The 23,488-nt window shown below is 36.0% G+C and overlaps 1 protein-coding gene across 1 annotated transcript in view; it reads right to left on the bottom strand.

Moving 5' to 3' along the window:
* LOC126640159 (protein eyes shut homolog) overlaps window positions 1–23,488 on the bottom strand; it is a 673,551-nt gene that overhangs the window by 501,544 nt on the left and 148,519 nt on the right. Inside the window, exons 10-11 of the mRNA XM_050315721.1 lie at window positions 21,208–21,405; window positions 19,106–19,227 (exon numbers count right to left, since the gene is read on the bottom strand). Coding sequence (XP_050171678.1) covers window positions 19,106–19,227; window positions 21,208–21,405 — 320 coding nt within the window. The remainder of the gene's footprint in view (window positions 1–19,105; window positions 19,228–21,207; window positions 21,406–23,488) is intronic.

Raw genomic sequence — 23,488 nt, 5'->3', positions numbered from 1 at the left:
AGATTTGGAATTTGTAGTGTATTTGGATTTCTGAAGTCTTGTACTCTGATTAGCACTCACTTTATTTACATGGACTGTCCCCACAGGGACTATTACAGACCTTCAGTGAAGTACCTACATAACTAAATTTACAGATAGATTTGCAGAACATTTTTTGTTTAAGAAATCTAAAGTCATATATGTCAGTAGTAAGTAAAAGTCTGATCCTATTCTGGCAAAGTCAGTCTTAAATTATTTTTATCCTAAGATTGGGTCAGATGAACCTGAGCTTTCTATCCTTGTATATTTATTTGTACTCAGGTGAAGGTGTTGCTAAATAAACTACTACTGCATTTTTGTATGGAGACATTTTAGTGCTAATGTTGTATTCTCCACCTAAATGATTTCTATAGGTACAAGCTACCTTTTGGTCAATTCTCAATGTATAATATTCCTGCAATGCAATTATAGGACTCCCTTATTTATTTTTTTTCTATGTCTCCAATTCCCATAAAAACTTATATAACTGAAGTGAAAGGTAGATATTAAACTGCAAGTGGTTGGATCAGGTACAGGAATCAAGCTTCTGCATTGCAGAATCATAAATAAGTAGACACTCAGAAGGAACTTTGCAAATTGCCTAGTTCCCCTCACCATGCTTACAGCAGGGTCTGCTATAACAGGCTGCTCAGAACCTTATCCAATTGTGGTTTTGATATATCCAAGGATGGATACTTCTATCCAGGCAACCTATTCCAGAGTTACCTTTGCATTAAAAAAGATTCACCTTACATTTAAATGGACTTGCCATTATTTCAGTTTGTTCCTTTGACTGGGGTCCACTGAGAAGAGTCTGGTTCTGTCTTCTTTACTTGCTGGTATGCCGTTGAATGGTATAATGTACAGGTGCTTGAGAGGGGCACACAATTGGGCTCATTTCTTGGAAGAGGTGGGATAATTTTTCTCCTTATTTTTGTGTATAGACTGAGGTGGGTCCTCCACAGCCCTAGTTTGTTGACCAGGACATCTCTCTAATCTAAATGGCCTGCACGCTTTGCTTGACAACCAAGTCCATTACTTGTTCACTTGATTTTGGTTGGCCAACCTGTTGTCAAAGATAATTTTGTCCCTTTTGCTCAAATCAATACCATATCTTCTTAGCCTCATTCCTGAGAGTACCATGCTTCTGAAAGATGAAACCCTCTTTTCAATACCAGCTATATAACCAGTTGTTGACCAATAGCCGTTGATCAATTTATCCATATCCTCTCAAGCAGTTTCTCTCTTTAGTAGGATTGTGGAGAAAACCATTGGAACCCCCAAGCCTTTTTCATCAAGTCCCTGGAGACATGCCTGTGGTGTGTTCTAGGTCTGCACCGGACATATCACTGGTACCTACATGGAAGAGCAGCAAGAAATGATAGTCTCAGGACTGGACAAGCCTTGCTAGCCTCACCACAACATCCTAAATCAAAGCCCTTGGAAAACAGCAATCCTTCTTAAACAGCAGGTAGTATTGGCAGATGGAAGCCTTCATCCTTAGCATGGAATCCACAAATATTGTCACTTGCTGCTTCTTTGTAGTGCTGCTCTGAGTGCCTCAGGCTCAGCTGGTTTGGACACTTTTTTGGCATAATTCCCAGTTCCTCATATGCTACTAGGACAGTGGGTGAACCTATTTCGCATATTCATTAAATAAAAGATATGATAAAATTCATAAATTCTTTCCAAGTTTGGTTCTTGGTTTCACCTCAGTGGGATTTCAGATGAAATTCTCTTACATGTTCTTTTTAGGGTTTTCCCACTAGAGGAGGTCTTATAATTCCTGAATAAAGAAGATATTAATTGGCATTTCCTCAACTAGAACAGCCATCTGAAAAAATAAGAGAGAAAATATAGGTGGAATGTAAAGAATTACTTCATCCCCCCTGTTTTTCCCCCTTTTTCCCCCATGTGACTGGAAGAGAGATTCAGTAGCAGACATTAAGTAACTTTTCCTGATTTGCTTAAGTTATCATGGACAGAATAGAAACATCTGTATTTTTCCTATGGGATTTCTTTCTGTAGTGGAGACATCACCTGTTGGCAGAATATTACTCAGTAGATGATAAGAAATTTTGAGAGCAAATTATCCAGTTTTATATATGGAACAGTAGTGAGATAAATAAAATTTTATGTTTGCTTTTTACAAAAAACATCATAGTTATTTCAGTGAGGTAGTGCTTATCTTAAAAGATAAGGAGAAGATTCATGATGCACAGATACTGTAAGTAATAAATAACTGGAAAAATTAAAATTCAAGCCATGGATTAGAGATAAAAGAACACAAGCATTCATCAGATCATAAGAGGTCACAAAAAGAACAAGGGGATTTTTTTATGTTTGAGGACACTGAGTGAAGCTGGATGTTTTACAAACTTCTGCGACCATTTGCAGGCACAAGCTCTTTATCCAGGTGCTGACCACACTGGATTAGGGCATCATACTGTTGGTAGAACTTAATCCTCCTGTAAGACTGCAAATAGATTAAACCTATAATAATTAATACTAAAGATTTTAGGAACTGACTGCTTGGTGCTAATTCTTAACTTTTTAAATCCTGCCACTAAAATAGTATGCTTGCATACAATGGTAAATATTTTACAGAATTATTTGATTGAATAATAATAGCTTAGCAATTTAGCTGTTCAAATGTGTTACTTTTGATGTAAGATACCAATTGTAATTTGTGATGGAAACTGCAAGTGTGGAAACTTAAATGCATTTTGATAATTTTACGTCTCAGGATGAGGCAGATGCTTCTCAGCAACAAATGAAGAAGCACAGTATCCTCTTGTGCTGAGAGCTTCTACAGAAAATAATGAGACTAATGGAACAAGGAATCAAATCGTGGCTGGGCTTCGCGAATGAAGATTTGAGAAGGGCTCTACCCACGCTTGCTACAAGCACGCTGATGGCTAAAAAGGCCAATGCAAGATAGACAAGTCCGGTTGCAGAAGGCACAGCAGAAAGACTCCCCAGGTGATATCGACGAGATGCGATTCTTTCTGCGTTGTCTTTTCTCCTCGAGAGTGATCCTGCGTGTGTTCTCAAAAGCAGCAGCAGTGTTATAGATGGTGTGTCTCCAGGCCTCCCGATTGGAGGCCAGGGTAGACCAATGGTGGTGATCAATATGGTCAAGGCTGAGGGATTGAGGGATTGCTTCAGGGAGAAGGAATCAAATATTAGATAATTATATGCACATTTATTAGTGACCAGAACACAGGTACCTGTTTTGTGTGCTAAAATTGTTTAAGCAACAAGATATCGGTTGGTTGGAGCATGGTGCCAAAAACACCAAGGTCATGGGTTTGATCCCCATACAGACCATTCACTTCAGACTTGGACTCAATTATCCTTGAGGATCCCTTCCAACTCGGAATATTCTGAGACTCTCATGTCACAGGCCATTGGACCTTAAAGCTAAGAAACAAGATCTGACATTGTTCAGTTTTCTATTTTAGAAGAAATCGGTTAGTCTACATTAATTTATGGTGAAGCTTTTGCTTTGAATAATCTATTTTGCCTATAAACAGAAATATATTTCTATACAAACGAACCTCGAAAAGAGTACTAGATTGAAATATGAGGAATACAATGTCTGACTAGAACAGAATTAATCTGGGTGGAAATACAGTTCATTGAGACATTCAGGGAATTGCTGGCTGGTGTTAAAGCTGAACTGAGACACACATTTATGCAATATATCAAATCTTTGCCTTAGCATAGAAAAATAATAAATTATTAAAAATGTTACTAGAGAACTGTAAATAGGCTTTCTTTTTTAGAACAGATTCAAAAAGTGATACAGAAACCTGTTACTAGCTATTTTTCAAGTCTTGGTAACTTTCATGTCTAAAGTAAGCAAATGTATATATAATTACTGCTTCAGAAAGCTTCTGTTTAACCACAAGTTCTGATTGGGTGTATGTGCAAGTGTATCCCTGCGTAGGGCTTGAATAGCCCTTACACTGGGCTACTAAATGGTAGATAAAAAAAGTAAGAAGGTAGAATTTGAAGTAATATGGGAGAGTAATGAGGAAATAATCAAGGTCTATCATGATAATTTTGAGAGGAAATTTGGTCAAGAGTTTCAATTTTAATCAAACCCAAGTCTGATGTAATCTTGCATTTTCACAATTCCATAAGAGTCCTGCAGAAATCAACTTATATGATTACTCACTGAATGAATGAAATGTTTTTCCAGTGCTTTCAGAGTCAGTTTTTTTGTAAAAGGATCAGCTATTAGAATTAATCTTGAAAATTAATTTTTCAGGACTATATCTCAGTACATTTCAGGATTTTACATTATGCAAATAAAATAAATTATATACAGCCATATTATATCTTTAATATAGCTTTTTAATATTTTTTTTTCTCTGAAAGAGGTTAGCTAAGATATAGAAAATAAGAACTACTGACTCTTATGACAGGTAACTCAGTGCCAAGTAGTACAGCACCTGCTAAATTGTCACGGGTGTCCTTCAGCTCCTCCTTTTCCATTGTCATAAGAGAAACAGGATAAGAGTCAAAGGAGAATGAATAAATAAGTGAATAAAAAATATTGCAAGATATGGTCCATGGGCAGGATCACCTTCCTCTAGATAAGATTGCTTCCAGGGATAGGATATCCATAGCTTCTCTGTGCAGCCTCTTTCAGTGACTTATCACATTCACAGGAAAGAACTTCTTCTTAATATTTAATCTAAGTCTACCCTCTTTCATTTAAAGGCCAGTCTCTCTTGTCCTATCACTACACGCCCTTGTAAAAAGTCCCTTTCCATGTGTCTTGTACGCCCTTAGGTACTGTAAGGTTGTTTTAAAGTCTCCCCAGAGCCTTCTCTTCTCCAGGTTCCAAATCTCTCAGCCTGTCTTCACAGGAGAGGTGCTCCCGCCCTCTGGTTCTCTTTTTGACCTACTCTGAACTCACTACAACAGATCCATCCCTTTCATATATTAGAAAAATATTATTTAGAGATTCAAAGGAAATGTGTTGCAGTGTTGGTCTTGAAAACCCACCCATGGAATCTTTTTGTTCAGTCTAGCTGAGTGAAATAAATTCAGAAAAATAGAAGTAACTTCTCTATTATATGCAAGAAATCATCATTGCTGTTTTCAGGAAAAGCTTTTAGAAGAAACGGACTTCAAGAGCTAAATTTCAGATTCATGCAGCTTTTCAGCAATTCCATGGCTTAACTCCAAGCACAATTTTCAACATTTGAGGGTACATGCTGTGCATGTATGGAGTAAAACAATATTGCTAGACTGGCTGGCAATTTACTTTGTAGTAATATCAGTGGTGAAATAAATGTATTGTATATATACATATATAATAACATACATCTCCTAAAACCTCTAGAGTATGCAATTAATGTAATTTGCATACATCTAAAAGTAAATAATATGTAGTACGGGGGAAGCAGGCTGGATGAATTGTGCCGTGTTTTCTTGAAACCTCAAATTATTTTGTCTACATCTACACTACCAATCAGCAATAGCAACAAATCTCTGAAAACTGTTGTCACTGAAGCCCCAAGATGCACACTAGCTGGATTCAGAGGGTTTTACTTTAAAATGGTTTTATATAAACACACAAACTAAAAATCAGTGATAAGAATAAGTTATATCCCTTAGAAGTGGAGACTGTTTTCTGGTTTGGTTTCATTCAAGGGAAACCCCATTTGTATCATCCAAGTCTATAGAATGCAAACTATATGTAGTAGGTGGGTAAAGTCGGGAGATCTGCTTCAAAAATGTTCTTGTAATACAAACTAAAATGGTAATGTAAACATACCCTAAAAGACTCTTTAAAATAATTTAAGCTTTTATTTTTGTTCTTTTTCACCCTTGATTTACAAGATGGAAAGATGTAGAAATAACCAGTTTAAAAGAAGAATTCATCTCGTAAGACTGTGACACAGAAGGAAGAAGGAAAAAAAGGAAGTGGACAGGAAAAAAAATTGTTCCCAGAGGAATGTGGTACAAGGAAGCAGTTAAGATACCATCCAAAACTTAAGAATGAAATTCAGAACTATGAGCAAAAACTTCCCCAGTGAGGGAAACAAGCTAGATTTGCATTTGTTCTAAATTAGTGACCTAAACCAGAAAATTATTAAACAGTTTGCTCAGTGTTAGAAAAGCCATTTCAAAAACCTGCCAAGGTAATCTGAGCAGCTGCATTTCCAGAATTTCTCTGCTGATTACACCTTTTCAGGAAGAAACATTACTTGCAGCCTGAGACCTTTGAAAATTTATGTCTAATTAAAGCAATTTTCTATGCTAAAATGCGAGATACAGTTGTGTGACTTAGTGATTAGTAATTAGCGTTCGTGTGGAAAGTATTACTTATGAAAAATATTCCAGAACATTTTATTTTGATAGAAAATCCTTTTTTCATCAATCAGCATACTACGCACCTTGACATGTTTTTATCACAGTGTAGGCTTTGCAATATTAAAATAATCAGCTACCTGACTATATGTGAACCTCTCTTAGAACCCTTAAGTTACCCCATGCCTTCAGCCTCCCCCCAGATTTTAAATAGGGCACCTTTCCAAGGCCATGTGGTGCATGACCAGCTTTAGATATATTTCATCAGTTAAGGAGACTTAAAGAGCTTGAAATTGTAAGAAATAAACTTCCAGCTGGTGGCATACCTTTTTTTGTAACAAAATAGAGCCAGTGCTGAGTGGGTAGTCTGAGTGAAACTATAAGTATATGTAACAAGGAGAGAATCTAATCTGACTGGCTACCAACACTGAACTTCTCAATGTCTTTCTAGTTTGTATGCATTAATTCTGCACAAACAGACTGTGAAAATACTGGATAATTGGATTCTACAAAGTATGTTTCTTAATAAATCAGTTATTACATTTTCCACTGGATAATCAGGTTAAATATATAGGATTTTTTTTTAAAAATAATTTTTTTTTCTTTTTTGAGGAACAGATTTTATCTCATCTGGTAAAAATATCTGTTTATGACATGGTCTGGCAAAACCCTTTTTACATAATTTACATAAATTCCTTAGAATTTGTTTTTTATACTAAGAATTTTTAAACCATGTAAAATATATAATTTGTGAAGAAAAAAATATAGTAGCATCCTCCAAGATGTATAGTTCTTCCAGGTGTTCTTTCCATACACATGCTACTCTAGGTATATATTCATAAAAAGTTGCATGTCAAATCTCGTGTACAGCACTATCTGTAGTGCTCCTTCTTGCATGCCTTTAAAATCACTTTATCATGGTGAAAGGATGCCAGAAGTTTGGCTTTCCACTCATAGTTTTTCAGTCAGAATCCCTGGAACAGAATTTTAAAATCTGAAGGAGGACAGATTGCAGCACCTTAAAGTAACTAAAAGAAATGGAATAACAATTCTTTCTCTGGGTTGTTTTCCATGCCAAGCGTCGAGTAGTCTTCCTGTGCCTGAAAGTAGTTCTAAGTAGAGGTTAGCAGCTAGAGAGACCTACTACTATTCTTTGGATGACAAACATAAGTAGGTAAATTGTCAGATCTATGTATGTAATGTGAATTATTTCACATTTTATTATACAAAGAGGAAGAAGAGGATGTTCTTTATTCCTGCAGAACTTACTTTGTTATGGAAGAGACACCATAGTGTAATCTATAGTTGATAGAGTGGATGTAACATTTACACTTTCTCTAAAAAAGCAAACAATTTGAGTCAGGTGCAAAACTATACACTTTAAGTAAAAGGAAAAAACACCTCCTACTATATGGAGAAAATTATTTTGTTTTACCAATGCAGACTTTGTTTTCAGAGGCTGTAAGTCTTGCAAGACTGTGTGAAGTGAAATGTATGTAGCATCAAAGAATTTCTGACTGAAGCTTCAGGGGGAACTTTTCATATAGCATATATTTGTCCAATACCGCAACAAAGGCTTGGGTATTCTCATGATCTGAGAAGTAATATTGCTTTTTGTTTCTTATGGAAACCTTCTGAAGTTAATAGAAGCATTACTAGAAGCAGGCATTTGCAAATACAACCATCCAAACCTATGCTTATAAATACATTTTCCCTCAAATATATACTCCAAAGTAAATGCTTCTGTAAAACTCAAAGTGTTGCAGTATATAAAAGAATGCAGAAGTTTTAATGTTGTTAAAGTGAACATGCTTCTAAAATGGTGTTGTAACTCTTTGTGTAAACCTTTCTTCTTCCCAAGATCCCTCACTGTACTTTTGGAATGTCCTAAGAGATAACTGAAAGTTTACCTATTGGTTGTTAACCCTTTGTTATCATCGTTGGTTGTTTGTAAGACCTCCTGAACTCCCAGTGGTCACACTGTGATCCCCCCAAAAGGTATTTAAGCAATTACCAGAACAATGAAGTTCTCTCTCTGCCTGCTCTCCCTGCCAGCTGCTCGTCTCCTGTGGTCTCAGCTGAGGGCCGTGGAGACCTCATGGTGGAGGGGAGAGGGAGGGCACGCTCCCCCCTCTGGAGCAAGGGGTAAAAGGAAAAGCCCCTATCCACCTTCAACATTCGTCACATCAAAGGATAGCTATCAAGAATATTTTGTTTGTATTTTTAATTTATTTTACTACTGAAATGCTAGCATCTGTCTGTTTTAGTTCACTCTGTAAACAAAGCTTCATTTGCCTAGCTTATCTAAGCCAATCCTTTGGAACTAGAAAAATATCTTGCTGTACAGTTATTTTGATATTTTCCCTCTTACTACCACCTCTGTTCTTTTCTTTAGAATATAAAGTTTTCAGTAGAAAAGTTTCTATCTTGAACCAGTCTTGCACTGCAAATTGACAACTCCATGTCTAAATACCATGGTTTCTGAAAAAGTCAACAAAAGATTACAATCAAAATATCATGAGACAAGTAGTAGAAGGGTACTGAGGTTTTGATAAATCTAATAGGGTTCTTAAAACAATAGTCAGCCGCTTTCAGGGTGCTCAGATAGCAAACTCCCTGCTGATGACAGTACAGCAATTAGCACAGCTGGTAGTAAGGGATCAACTAATTATATTGCCAGGGAAGGATTTTCAAAAGACTTGCTTTTTTTCAATGTTTGATTATCAGTTTATTATAACAGCACTCAGCAGTGCCTCTAAAGTTAAGCATCAGGTGATTTTCCCTTTATGAAGTTCTTGAGAAGAGTTGGTAAGAGAATTTGTTTAAAGTGGAAACTTAGTATCCTTGAGTAAGATCTCTTATTTCATAAAAGAGAGAACACAGGTGGAGTTAATTTTCATAAATGGGAATATTTAGTGGGAAACAGATAAAGAGATAAGCAATCCTGGGATCAGAGGTATTTTAGATCCTAGATTTTTTTTCTCCTTTGATATTATACTTGTGAAAAAGATAATCTCTGAACACTATTCTGGACTTCTTTCCCCCCCTCTTTTGTTTTGGTTTGTTTGGGTTATTTGTTGTTGTTTTTGGTTTGGTTTGTTTGTTTGTTTTGGTTTTTTCTATAAAAAAGGAAAAATATTTTCTTGGCAAGGAGTAATATACAGTTGTCTACCACTACACAAAGAGTTGACTCTGGAATTAGAATATAAGTGGCTGATAGAGCTCTGAAGTCAATAAAAATTTTTCTGTCAGCTGCAGTGAGAGCAGAACAAGGCCAGGACTGACTGCTGTTCTGTAACTATTGAAGATGTATGACACATCTGCTTACTTTTGAGAGTTAAAGGTATCTGCTATATTGATGACAGAAAACGGTTTCCTTACCAAAACTCATCCATGTAATGATTCAGATTAATCACATGTATTTTATGTAAAAATGTGTACTAAAAGTAAAATGCAGGAGCTGCAAAATCATACATACTCAAAACTTAGGAAATGCCAGAATTGATTGATCATTCATTAGATTTATCTCTTCTCCAGCTAAATGGCCTAAAAGAGTCTTTACCCACCATCACTTCACTCAATGTATAAGTGAGTATGAGGAAACTGGTCTGTTCTAGAGGGGTAGTAAAGGAAAATATGTTTGTTTCTGTTCACTTGTAAAAAATAAAGAAGGAAACCAGAAAGGAAGAGTCAGTTTTATGGTTTCATTTAAATATTGCCCTCAAGAAATGAAAATAAATCATACTTTAGCTGAAGTTGGATTAGTAAGTATCTTTTTATAGGTAGAAATCAATTCTTCCTTTTCTTTCTTTCTGAATTTTTAGCTTTAAGGTGTAATTTTAAAAATTTTTCAAGTCAGCACTGCAACTGAAGCCAATAGGAGTTGTGCTTCAAATTAAAAAGTAAATATTTGAAAGATACATAGCTTCTTTGATGACAAATGTCACAAAAATATGTAATGAGGGAACGAGAAATACTTTTCTCAGAACAGGGTGTAGATGAGACTTAAAAATTCATATCCAGAATCACCCAGCTTTACTTTAGAGAGAGGAATTATTGCAGTAAAAATTGGGTGTGAAATTAGTCTGAGAGCTCCTTTTCAGTAACTGTTCTGATGCTCAGATTTATCCACCAGTACCTGGATTAGATTCTCATCCTTTTACTGAAAAATACATTTAATCTTAATTCTTGTGTGCTGTGTGGAAAGGACATATATGTGGGCAGTTTTCAAAGAGCAACTTATGACCTATAAATTTCACCATTTAACCTATTTCAGAATAATTTCCTTGTGGTCCTGTTCCTTTCCAAGACCTTCTACTCTATAAATCTGCTAAATACATACAATTTACTGTATCTACTTCTCTCCAGCTAAATACTCTTTTGTAGAATTCTCTTCCTTATGAGTCAATGAATTTTCTGTAGTCCCAAGTCTCTATAATATTACTGCCAGTCTTTTAATGCTTTCAGAGGCACAAACTCTTCCTGTCCCACCTCAAACATAATGAAAAATCAAATTTAGGGTTATGCTTTCCACAAATAGGCCACAGTTCTCAATCCTTTTCCTAATCTTGTTAAGTTCTTCACTTCTTTCCCTGCTGTCACTGATTTTCTCTGTCCAGACTCCTCTCTGTGGGCAGAACTTACAGTATACCATCTGGGACCACCTTCCTGATATTTGCTACATTGATTTGCCATCTCTTCACAAGCCTGATTGGAAAGCCAATCGTGCAATTCCTCTTAATCTCTATTTCCTCCACTTTGTCACAGTTCTATTTAATTCTGAAAAGTATGTGAAATTCAGTTTATGAAAAAGACAGAAGAAGACTTTCACTGCTGTGGTGTTTCCTGACATTGTTGGTTGAAGCTATAAATTTTCACATATGTCAGCATCTTCTTTCAAAAAAATCAAATTAAAGCATTTTAAAATAACATCATAAATAAAATAAAAAAAATTGAAATACGATACTTGTCTGACAAATGCAACTTTCAATTAGATGATTAGGGCATAAGACATCATAACCCAAACAGTGTATAATACTATAGATCAACATTAAGGACATTTTCCTAAGCTTGTAAATCAATAGTTAATTTTGTGCATTCCAATGTTTTTGACTCAACTGGACTTATTAGAGCATAAAGGAGTAAACTCAATGACTGTTTTCAGTCTTTGTACTGCTATATCCACTAGCTCTATAGTACAAAGTGGAGGAAATAAATATTTCAATAGATCCTCTAAAAAACCTCATATTAAAGGACTGTGAAGACATTGTTCCTTTTTAAAAAGCTAAATATAAGTGGATGATGAAATATTTCTAGGATGCAAGTCAAATCTTCAGAGCAGCACAGAGTTGTATTAGCAGTAATACTCTGTGGAAGTACTGCTGCAGTTGCTAGTTTTTTAGGTGAAGTCCATCAGCTGTATAGCTGTTTTCTGGGACGTGTAATTGGCAATCTGAAACTTATTTGTCCAGCAGCACATTCACAGTTGCATCACATGGATTCTCTCAATGAAGTCAACACATAAGTTTAAGTCACATACAAGTCAATTTGAATTTATGTGACCTGGGAACCATTAAGAGCCTATCATTTGTTACATTCACTTTATGCCATTCCTGGTATGTAGTCTGACCTTCGGTTAAACTGAGTGCTGTTTCAGGTAGGAGGAATATCCTCCTGAAGCTCAGTCATTTCATATTTTGAGTGTCTCTGGATATTTTAAAATAAATTACAGATTTGGAGATCATTCTTTTCCTTTTCTCTATTTAGCAGAAAGTACAGATCCACAGAAATTACTGTGGATGACCAATTTAGGAAATTATTGTAGGTTAGTCCAAAGACCTAATTTATTTTTGGGTAACATAAAATGTTGACAATTAGCTACTTCTTTTACTTTAGTTCTCAGTGTGACAGTTCCTTCCAATTAATTTTCTTTTCAAAACTTATTCAATGAGCTAACCTACCTGTGGGTTACATTCTTGAAACATGACCCATGGAATATACCTCCTGTCTGTCAACTCTGAATATTTTGTCTGTTAAACAAAATTAATAATAGTCTCTATCCTTCAGATAAGCCTTCCCTACCACTAAAAGTATAAGTTCCTAAAATACCTGAATTACTGAATTTTTCCTAGTTATTAGTCCTCCTTTTTCTGCCAATTTGAAAACAGAGGCCAAACAAAAAAATATTTCTTCTTTCAGTTTAAATCAACAGTATTGTCTATTATTGTATTTGAGAGCTCATTTCCATAACATTAAATTTTGTTGAAAGGGGAATAACTATGTTTTAAATCAAGTAGTGATAGAGAGTTAACCATAAGGAGGACATGGGATTGCAATAAAAGCACTATTATACAACTATAACTTTACTTACAGTTTAGATTTTTTATTTAAGTATGTGGTAAGTACAGAGAAATAATAGCTTCCAGAAACAAAGCTCTGAAGAAAACATCTACTGCAATTTTCTGCATGGATATCCACATACACCAAAGCTACAGGATTTGCATTATATTTTCACATACAGAACAGCACAAGGAAAAACTGAAGTCAGTACTATTGTGAAGCTACTATTACTTTTTTTTTTTTTTTAATGCAAGTATCCTAAAATAATGTTTTAAGTAATATACTATATGTACAATCTGATCTCATAAAAAATATTATAGATAACACCTCTTTGTGTGTTTTCTCTCAATAATACTTTGAATTAATAACTTTAACTTTTTTAAGAATTTTAAAATTACTCTGTGTAAACTCTGCCTTACCATAAGCACAACCAGAGGATAATATTAATTTTTTTTCATTACTCTTTACTACCTTTTTTTAGTAAAATATGTTACTGTTCATAACTTTCAGGTTTATTTTATTTTTATTCATATATTGAATGCAGGAAGCTTTCACTCCTTTTCCTCAGTTACTGATGACTGCACCTCTTTACATTGCAGTGATATTATTACAGCCATTCAAACATTCTCATACTTGTATCATTCCATTATTTTCATCTCTCTGATTGAACAATTGAAATATTTCTACATGCAAGCAAATCGGAAAGTTTGTATTGTTTTACATACTGTTTCTTACTACAGTGAAAATCAAATCACTTAGGTCTTAATGAGAAGGTTTTCATATCTTATAAAAAAAATTAATTCATGAAGTGCAACTCTTATCAGCCTAACTTTCAATCTCCATTTGCAGTATCTTAAGTCTTTTGTAGTCAGGCTACAAAACAAAATGACAATTCTGTTTGAGCAAACTGATGACTAAGAATATAATAATGACCAGTCTTCGTGAGCGAAGATCCAGGGAAGGTCTTTCCACCTTCCAGCCTGCGCATTGGATTTTTTTAGGTGAGACGCAGTGTGCGCGGAACTGAGCCCACCCTTTAATCCTAAGGTTCATCTGCCGGGGCCAAGCGAGCTTGGACGGTGGCAGCGAGGTCCTCAGGACATAGATGGGCTGCCTTACACAGCTAACGAGCTCCATCTGCCCGGGGAGTGTCCCTGACCGGGAATCGAACCCAGGTCTCGGCGGTGACAGCGCTGTGCCCTTAACCACTAGACCACCACAGGCATCTGTGCTAATAGTACTAAAAGTTTTGTCAGCTTTTACTTTTTGCTGGCCTGCGTGATCTAAGAAAGGATCTATTCCAATTAGTCCCTTATGTCTCAGAGTAGTTACAGGAGGTAAAATTACATCTTCTTCCATAATGTTTCTATAGAAAAGCACTTTATAGTTGGTTCCATATTGTTTAAGTTGATATTTTTGTAAGCGGACTTTTCTGGTTTTTAAAAATCATCTGTTAATTCTATGTTTGCTTGTCACTACGTAACACTATTTCATTAACACCATACGTGGCTTATATTTGGGAACTGAATAAAGAATAGATGTTTCAAATCTTATCTGAGGAACTCAGACATGGTCTTTTTGAGTACTCAGTTTCAAGTATTTGCCCTTACATTCTAGCATAGTCTTGGAGTGCTCTGCTGTTACAATCTTGAGAATACAATGGCTATAGGCCTTTTTCTCTCTATAGCTGGCTAAGCAAAACAATTTGGCTGCTGCTGCTTACTATGTCTTACATTAGCATTGGAAATACTTTTTGAGTGGGAATTTTATAGTACTGAGAACCTTTATCATAAAGAAACCTTAAAATTCTGAATAAGCCACTTAGAAAGAAAGACTAATCCCTTACGGTATAATATTAGAAGATTTGGTTGCATTAGGATGAAGGGAACCACATCTCTGATGGGACTGGCCAATATAAACCTCTTACTTAAACATTCTACAGACAGATTTTACAAAATAGACCTTTTAAAACATCAGGACCTGCATCACAAACCCAGCTTTTGTGATTTCCCACTATGAAGTTCAACCAACCTCATTTTGTAGAATTCTGTTCTGTAGCAGGTCTGTCCGTTACAGAGTTAATTTTCTTCATAGCAGCATATGTGGTGCTACATTTTGGATTTGCGACCAAAACATTATTGATAAGACAGCAACATTCTAATCATTGCTGACCAGGACCTTTTTTTTTGCCCACTCTGCCTGCTTAGTAAATAGGCTGAAGATGCACACGAAGCTAGGAGGTAAACGCAAACAGGACAGCTGACCCAAACTGACCAAAGAGATATTCCATGATATGTAACACCATGCTCAGTAATGAGAACTGACGGGAGCTGGGTATCAGTGTACACGTAGAAGGTGGTGAGTGATTGCCTTTGAATGACTTGATGTTTTAGTCTTTCTTCCCTTCTTTCTTCTTCCCCTCTCCTTTGTTTATTAAAGTATCTCAACCCACAAGTTTTCTCAAATTTACTCTTCCTGTTCTCTTCACTATCCTATAGAGAGAACAGCGAGTCAGTGGCTGTGGGATGGTTAGCTGGCACCTGGGTCAACTCATCATGAATGTAATCTTTTTATGCCTATTCTTTCTGATGCATTGTTAAAATAACATGGTTATCTAATTTTAAGGCTTTATATTATACAATATTGCCAACAGCAAGGAGTAAGAATATATACTGCAAGTGTAATTCTGACAATGTTAATTGTCTCACTTCGACCTAGCAAAATGCACCAAAGATATTTGAGCTGTTGTACTGCAAAATGGAGCTTTTATTAGCGTAAGGGTAGCGGATTAGTTATTCCTGAGCCACCAGAGGGTCTAATGTGGTTGACATTGACTTGTGCTGTTATAAAATAACTCAGTAGAATATAACACCTGGGTGACTGAAACTCTCGGGTGCAGTAGAAAATCAGAGCCTCCTTAAGCTGATGGAGTTGTGTGTACTTCACCTATCATGATCTTCTAAGAGGGAAGATTTAGATTGGATATTAGGAAAAATATCTGCACCAAAAGGGTTGGCAAGCACTGGAATAGGCTGCCTAGGGAAGTGGTTGAGTAACCTTCCCTGGAAGTATTTAAATAACATGTAGATGTGGCATTCAGGGACATGGCTGAGTGGTAAACTTGGCAGAATTAGGTTTGCAGTTAGAGTTGAAGATCTTAAAGCCCTTTTGCAATGTAAACTATTCTATGATTCATCCCACAGTCCAATTACTAAAAGCCACCTACTGCCTAGTGAGCCAAAGTAAAGTCTGTGAAGTATATGTTGCAATTACAGAGCATATTGGATTTCTTTCTCACATTCAGATCTTTGGTCCTTGAATTGTACAATAAGGCTACTATAATATGTCTTTGGAAGGAAATGGTATTTGATGGAGAAATTATTAAACTCTTGAGATCTCCATCTGTTTTAAATCTTCCTTGATTATGCTTCAGTTGCTCCCTAACCTCTAGTTTTTTACCTTTCAGAGGAGGAGGAAGAGACCCTTTAAACATTAAAAATTCATTTTCTAGGGGATTGCTAATTCAATATCTGTTCTTTTACAGCTGCGCTGGCTGGAGAAGAAAAACAAGAAATGGTTCTTCTTCCGTTTTTATGAATATACGTTAATTCATTAATTCTCTTTGCATCCATCACTGTGTAATCTTGGTGTATAAAACAGGATGATGTGGAAAAAACAGTACTCTTTGATACTGAATACAATAAAAAGGATACAGAATATGGAATAATATAGTAGCACATAAACTGAATAATTCCTTAGCAAGTTTTTATATCCCTTTCTGGATACAACTTAAAATATTATACACATGAAACCTATTTCAGAAATTTATATAATAAATTTTAGTTTAAGTAAATATACCACAAAGAGGAATACAAAAGGAGAAATATTGAATAGCAATGCATTATTATTGCTATAGCAAAAGAATGTTAGCAATTCCCTATTTCTTGTCAATAATACTCTGATACTAACTTTTCAATTTATAGAACCCATTCTATATTGGTTGTTTTTAGCACAAAATTATATTGCTCTCAAAAATGCCGAAGAATTGAAAAAAACATACTGAAGATTTTTTGTCTGTGCATTAGCCAACATCAAAATGAAAACTTTTGTATTAATGGGTACTGTAATGTTGACAACATAGGAGAACAATGTTGGACACTGAAGTCCAAAAAGGATCAAATGCAGAGTCTACAATGACATCTTGCAATTAAGTTTCTACAGTATTTATTTTTTGTGGATACTAACTGAATTCACATACGTTAACTCCTTTTAATGTCACGCTTCCTCTGAAACAGTGAGTTTGAGTGGACCTCACCGATTTACTGTGTCACATACAATTTCAAACAAAGTAGAATAGGTTTGTGACAAAGAAGATGAGAAATATACAGGAACTGCAGGGAAAAAAAGGGTGAAAGCCATATGAAGAAAAATCTAAAACAGTGTTAAAAGTTGCAGTGAGCTACCATTCTTTATCAAGTTAAGTTTTGCCCAAATGATTAAATCTTACTGGATCAATATTGCAACTCATTTGATGAGGCCTAGTGGATATTCTTGGGGGAATAATATGTTTACTTCATAAAAAATCCATAATGTTGTTCACTTCTCATATATTATTTTTTGGGAAGGATGTTGTTTAAACTTTTGTATATACAACTCTACTTTATCACTCTCATTTATAGCATCAGCTGCAGTTAGGAATAATACCTGCAATGTTGACATATACAGTGGAACCTCATGGAGAATAGGAGAGCACATGCCTTGCAAGCACAAAATTTATTTCTGGAATGCTCTTTAACCTAAGATGGCAGTATGTGTCCAGTATGAGAGCTTGAAATATTAATTGCAGTCTACTGGTAGAAAAAGTCTCCTTACAATTCTATCCAAAGACAATAACAAAAGTGTCAAGCTCCGTGTTCTCCATTTCAAGCACTTGATTTTGTCCAAGGTGTTTACTACTCCTTGAAACTTTAAAAAAACCCACACTATTATCCAATACATTGTGCTCTAACTGTGAAAAGAAGAAACAACTCTGGAAATCAGAGCAGAGGATTTGAGAAAATTCTTTTGAAGCACATAACTTTGGTTCAAGTTTAGGAAACAATGACAGTTGGAGGCTACCAACAGACTTGTCAGAAAGAAGTACAATTTCTTTATGTATGTACTACAAAAAAAGAAGCAAGCAAGCAAACAAACAAAAAAGGCAAACAAAAAAAACCAAACAAAACAAAACCCCAGAAGCCCACACATCCCTCACACACTTCAGGGCTTCTGGGATGGGATTCAGCTGGAATTGCAGACACAGTCCAAAGTAATGCAGCAGTCAGTGGTACTTCCAGGGTTGTTCCGTTCACCCAAAGAGGAGATCTAAAAGATGGGGATCTGAATCGTGAATTATGCTGGCACTAGCAAGGATTCTAGAATCTTTGGTTGGTGCTTAGATGTTTAGCTTATACCATATTGCAGTAGTGGGTTGACCCTGGCCAGATACGAGGCACCCATTAAAGCCCCTATCTCACATTCCCTCTGCAACTGGACAGAGAGAGAGAAAAAAAACCAGCTAAGGATTCATGAGCTGAGATAACAGCTGGGAGAGGTCACTTACTGATTACCCTCATGGGCAAAACAGACTCCCGCTACCAAAACCCAGCCACAGAAACTCACTACACATATACAGAAACCTACATTTAGACATCTTAATATTAATCTGAATTCTACATTTATCAGTTCAATATTCTTACAAGGATACTGGGAGAAACTAGAATAAGAAAGAAAAAGCTGATCTTTCTTCCACACAATTTCCCTGACAGTCTGAAAGTTTCTTGAAGGGAATATTTTTCTGTATGGTCTTTGTGTCTCTGTTGAGTACATTGAAAACCAATTGGTTCCTGACAGATTCCTGGAAGGAGTGGCACAGAACATGGTCCACCTCTGGTGCCGAAGTTTATACAATGTGAATGTCTGTCTTCTTTCCTCTCATAGAGGAATAAGCTGATAGAATGCTTTTATCTCTTAGATGAAAGAAGTATTTCATATTTCAGGAACTAATATAGCTGAAGAAATTTGAAAATAAATGCTGAAGTACCTAAAGTAAAGCCTTTTTTTTGGGTAAGATACTTTTAAAGTCCCTTTGAAGCCAATGCCATTGGTGTAAATGAGTATTCCTGTCACTTATAATGAGCCCATATAACACATGTAGTTGAAATTTTTCCACTCATTCTGAAGTCCTCCTATAACCACGTTGACTCAATAGCTGCTTTTCCTCTTTCCCACTCCCTATATAATTACAAATAAACAAAAAAAGTGGTGGCTGGACAGCATGATTATAAAGCCCTTGATAAGTTTAGAACTCCCAAAAGTATTGCTTTAGATTTCAGAAAGAAAACTTAATAATTTTAATTTAAAAATATTCTCTACTAACCAGATGTAGATCAACACATGTAGAATTGTGTTCACAAGCATTGACTATGCAGTCATCAATGTCTTGGTCGCATTTCAGTCCTGCATATCCTGGGTTGCACAAACAGTAGAAGCCATTGACAACTGCAATAGAGATAGTATGTTAGTACTAAGAGTCTTTTAGCATAACAACTGAATGTAGTAAAATTAGCAAGTTGCAGTTATGGCTACTGTCCGGAAAAGATTTGGACTGGCTTTACCTAGAAGATGTGGACACGTTAAAAAATTGAAATAAATTAATTCTGGCTTATCAAAAAACATTTATAATATGAAAGCAGATTCATCTACTGCATTTTACCTTAACGACTGAAATATTTTGATGTAAGAGTTATAAATAAATGAGCATTACTAGCTTCTGAAAAAGTGATGGTATCTTATAAGTAATTTTCTACCACAAAACTGTCACAAAGTACATAAGATTCTACGTTTGATACTATGCCTAAATGAGATGTGGCAGTTGAACAATAACTGGCTTGCTGGTTGTTCTTAATTATTTTGTGTGTGTGTGTAAGGAATGCCTCATATTGTACAACTAAATTAAAGGAAAACTTGCTTGAGTTGAATTTTTCTATGATGTATTTCCTAACAAACAAATTATAAGAATCCTGTGTTTTTTTCATCATTAATGATCCAAATGGAGAGGAATCTTTAGAGTGTTACATCCATATAAGGAGCTTATGGTAACAATAATTGCACTTCTTGCAGGTCTACATTTATTCTAACTTCAAAGACATCCCTGGATTCTTCATTATCACTGAGATTTACCATAGAATCTATTCTGCCATTGTGTCTGTGCACACAGCTGCTATTGTATTCATTAAAAGCTTTAAGTTGTTCAGCATCAGGAGCATTATTCATCTACTAAAAGCTTCCTAGCTTCCTTAGGATTCTGCTTTCTGCAGTCAGTGCACATAGGGTAGAGGAACTCAAATGTCCACGTGATACAACTCAAGCCAGAGGCACCATAAAGACAAGCTGTTCCCAAAATATTTGACATTTTGTCAGCATGAAGAACTTTAATGAATCTCATCTAAATTCCAGTTCAAAAATATTTCTAAAACAATGTAGAGTACAGAGAAAACATCTGTAAACTTACTAGGAAATAGTCTTCATAGGTAAAAGAGTAAGTCAGTCACCTTATTTCCATGAATGGAAAGGTAGACTTTTTAAGATATTTCATTTATTTTATTGCCTTTTTTTTTTTTACTAAGAGAGTTTTAGGCAATGATATATTTAGTAATTTGGAGTCAGTTCTTTAAGATCACATCTGAAACCAGTAAGTTGATTAGATCTTGTTTAAATTTTTTTTTTTAAAAAGGGGCTATTCTAGCACTGTTAATAGTCCAGATTCATGCAGGATTGACTACATGACCTCCAGATGTCTTTCTGCTTTCCAGTCAGCATTTTAAGATTCCCTGAAAATTACTACTTCAATTTTTTTTTTTTTTTAACAAGCATAGAAATTGTCTGATAGGTTGTAATAGCCCCATAAAACTTTCAAGTAAGTATTCCATACTTAGTGGTTGCTCCTAAATTTAGCCTACCAATCCAGACAGAATATAGTAGGGAAATCAAGTTGCTTCTAAAACCTTTAAGCATATCTTTCAATGAAAGATTAAGTTACACAGTTACATGATAGAAGGTGCTTTATAGTAAAGATACTCCATTTTGCATCATTTTGAAATTACATTGGATTTGTGGACTTTTAAAAATTATGACATACACTTCCTAACTGCTCCATGAACTCCTTTTCAGCACCTGAATATTCTCTCATCAAATGCACAATGTAAGATATGTTTGGCTAATTTAGGTATCAAAGGAGACAGCACAAATCTCATTAAAATTTCTCATTAGCTACAGTTCTGACCCCCTGAACACACAAACCTCAGTGCCAGGAGCTGAGGCATTTTGGCAAAAATAATCCTTCTGGTACAGGCTGTGGAGCTTCAAACAAGCTAAATTTCAGTAAATTATCCACTGTTCTCCCCAGAGTAGCTCAGCAGCTACAGACACTTCAACAGAAAGACTACTCTACATTAAAGAGAATAACCAGACTGAACTCACTGTCATAGCAGTATCCGTGGAGGCAGGGGTTAGAACTGCACTCATTGACATTGATCTCACAACGTGGACCTGCAAAGCCCTTCACACACTGGCAGTGGAATCCAAGGGGAAAAACGTCCAAATTCATTTCTTCTATGCACACAGCTCCGTTCTCACAGGGATTGCTGGCCTCACAAGCCCTAAACTCACAGTTCAAACCTGAAAAGAAAAACAGCAAAGCTGTCAGTGTTTAACTAATGAATATATCCCTGCAGCTGCTGCCTACTATGAGCTGTATTTTCTTTATAACTCTGATTTAAATCAAGTTGGAGGGTCTAACATATGTATATTATCATGAAGAAACACTTATTTCCTTTGCAGAATTGCAAAAAAAAAGTTTTATCTGTTTTGTTTATATGATGAGAATGCATTTTCAAATCTTAATCGCTATCTCATAGCTAGAGATAGATAGGTATATCTTATGGTTTTTGTTTACCCTTGTGCTATAAAATGGTTCAAAAGGTGCATTTAAAAATAATTAATTTTGATTGAAGCTTCCTGTTATTGACTCCTGATAACCTGTTGCCACAACTACCATGTGAACTGTTCATACATTAACCCATAATACTGAACATGAATTAAATGTGTGTAACCTTCTATAACTTTTTTGCTTGCAATCCATGACTGACACTAATTACTTTACTGAAATAATGTATTTATTTAGTAATGAGTGACTGCCTTCATAATTTACAAAAATTCCATACAATAGAAAATCTCACAGAGTTCCATTGTACTCTTTCCTCTATCGTACTCTCATGTATAACAAATTATGTATGTTTTTCTGGGTAATCCATGCAACTGTGTGATATTGGATCTTGGTGTGGCTGGTGTGGATCTTGGGTCCCAGATGCCCTCAATTAAAACTTTAATTTACAATAAATAGATCAAAAGACATTAAAAGGCCCTATAAAATGAGTTTTAGTTTGTTAGTAAACAAGACTGATTCATTTTTTCCAATAATGAAACTGGAAAAGAGGAGGGCAGAGACAATAGAGATCAAATGGGTTTGAGTTTGTAAAGCTGCTTTCCTTTTCACTCAGTGCTGCCGAAGGCAAGTCTGTTCTTTCAGGATTAATTTCAAACAGAGCTCAGTGGCTCTCAGTACTGCAACAAACTGCACAAGAGCCCCTATGAGCCCCTTTGAAGACCATCTGCCTTTCTGTGACTGCTGAGGCTGGGCTGTCTCCATGCTGTGCCTTCTGGTGGAGATACCCAGGGTTTGTTGTACTGCAGGCCTTCTGTACACTTCACCAGTGCCCCTGCCTCAGCTCTGGTTGCCCAGCCATTCCTTTCAGAAGCAATTTCTCCCTGTCCCAGCAATGTGTCTCTTCCTTAGACAGGCTGTAACCTTAACCTAGTGATGGGCAATGTAACACTACAAGATAAAACACCAGGGTAGTCATGTGGAAAATCAAATCCATACAGATATGCTGTGGTTGACCTTGGCTGTCTGACAGATGCTCATCCAGCTGCTCCCTCACTGTCCCTCAACAGGTGGAATAAATAAGATAGAAAAACTTGTGGATCAAGACAAAGTTAGGGACACAATTTACCAATTACTGCTATGGACAAAATAGACTCAACAAAACCTGATTGAATTAATTTTCAATTAAAAATAGTATATGATGGTGAAAAAAACCCACAAAACTAAAACCCCTTTCCCTCTCTTCTTCCCAGACTCAACTTTGCTCCTTCACTCCAGACTACTTCCTCCCAATCCCTTAATAGCACAGGCAGATGGGGAATGGGTGTTGCAGTCAGTCCATAACAGCTCCCCTCTGGCCCTTCCTCCTTACACTTTTGCCCTGCTTCAGTGCAGAGCCCCCACAGACAACAGATCCTGCCAGGAGTCTTCTTCATAATAATGAAACAAACACTGTCCAAGATGTCCACAGGATCTTAGGTGAACTTACTCTAAGACAGAGTGATCTAAGAATTCATAAGGCTTTTAATGACAAGAACACCAACTGAGAACAGAATTGAGGAAAAAATTCAACAACCCTTTGGCTCCAGTAACGATGCTGACAAAAGAGAAAAAAGACAGCACATGTTGTTACCTGTTTTTATACACCAGTGAACTTTCCAAGGCAGGATTATCCTGCAAAAGACAGCCAGCACTCAGATCTGGAATTCATGAAATTGCATAGCAAAAAGAGCCATATGGCACACTGAGATTTTGCCCTGAAGTTTTCATATTTATATCACAACAGCTTGACATGGGTGAAAACCCTGCTGATTCCTA

Source organism: Myiozetetes cayanensis, unplaced genomic scaffold (genome assembly GCF_022539395.1).
Source record: "Myiozetetes cayanensis isolate MyiCay16 unplaced genomic scaffold, myiCay2020 scf2-11, whole genome shotgun sequence".
Classification (NCBI taxonomy): Eukaryota; Metazoa; Chordata; class Aves; order Passeriformes; family Tyrannidae; genus Myiozetetes; species Myiozetetes cayanensis.
Note: the sequence above shows the minus strand (reverse complement) of the source record. Positions and strands in the feature narration are given on the sequence as shown.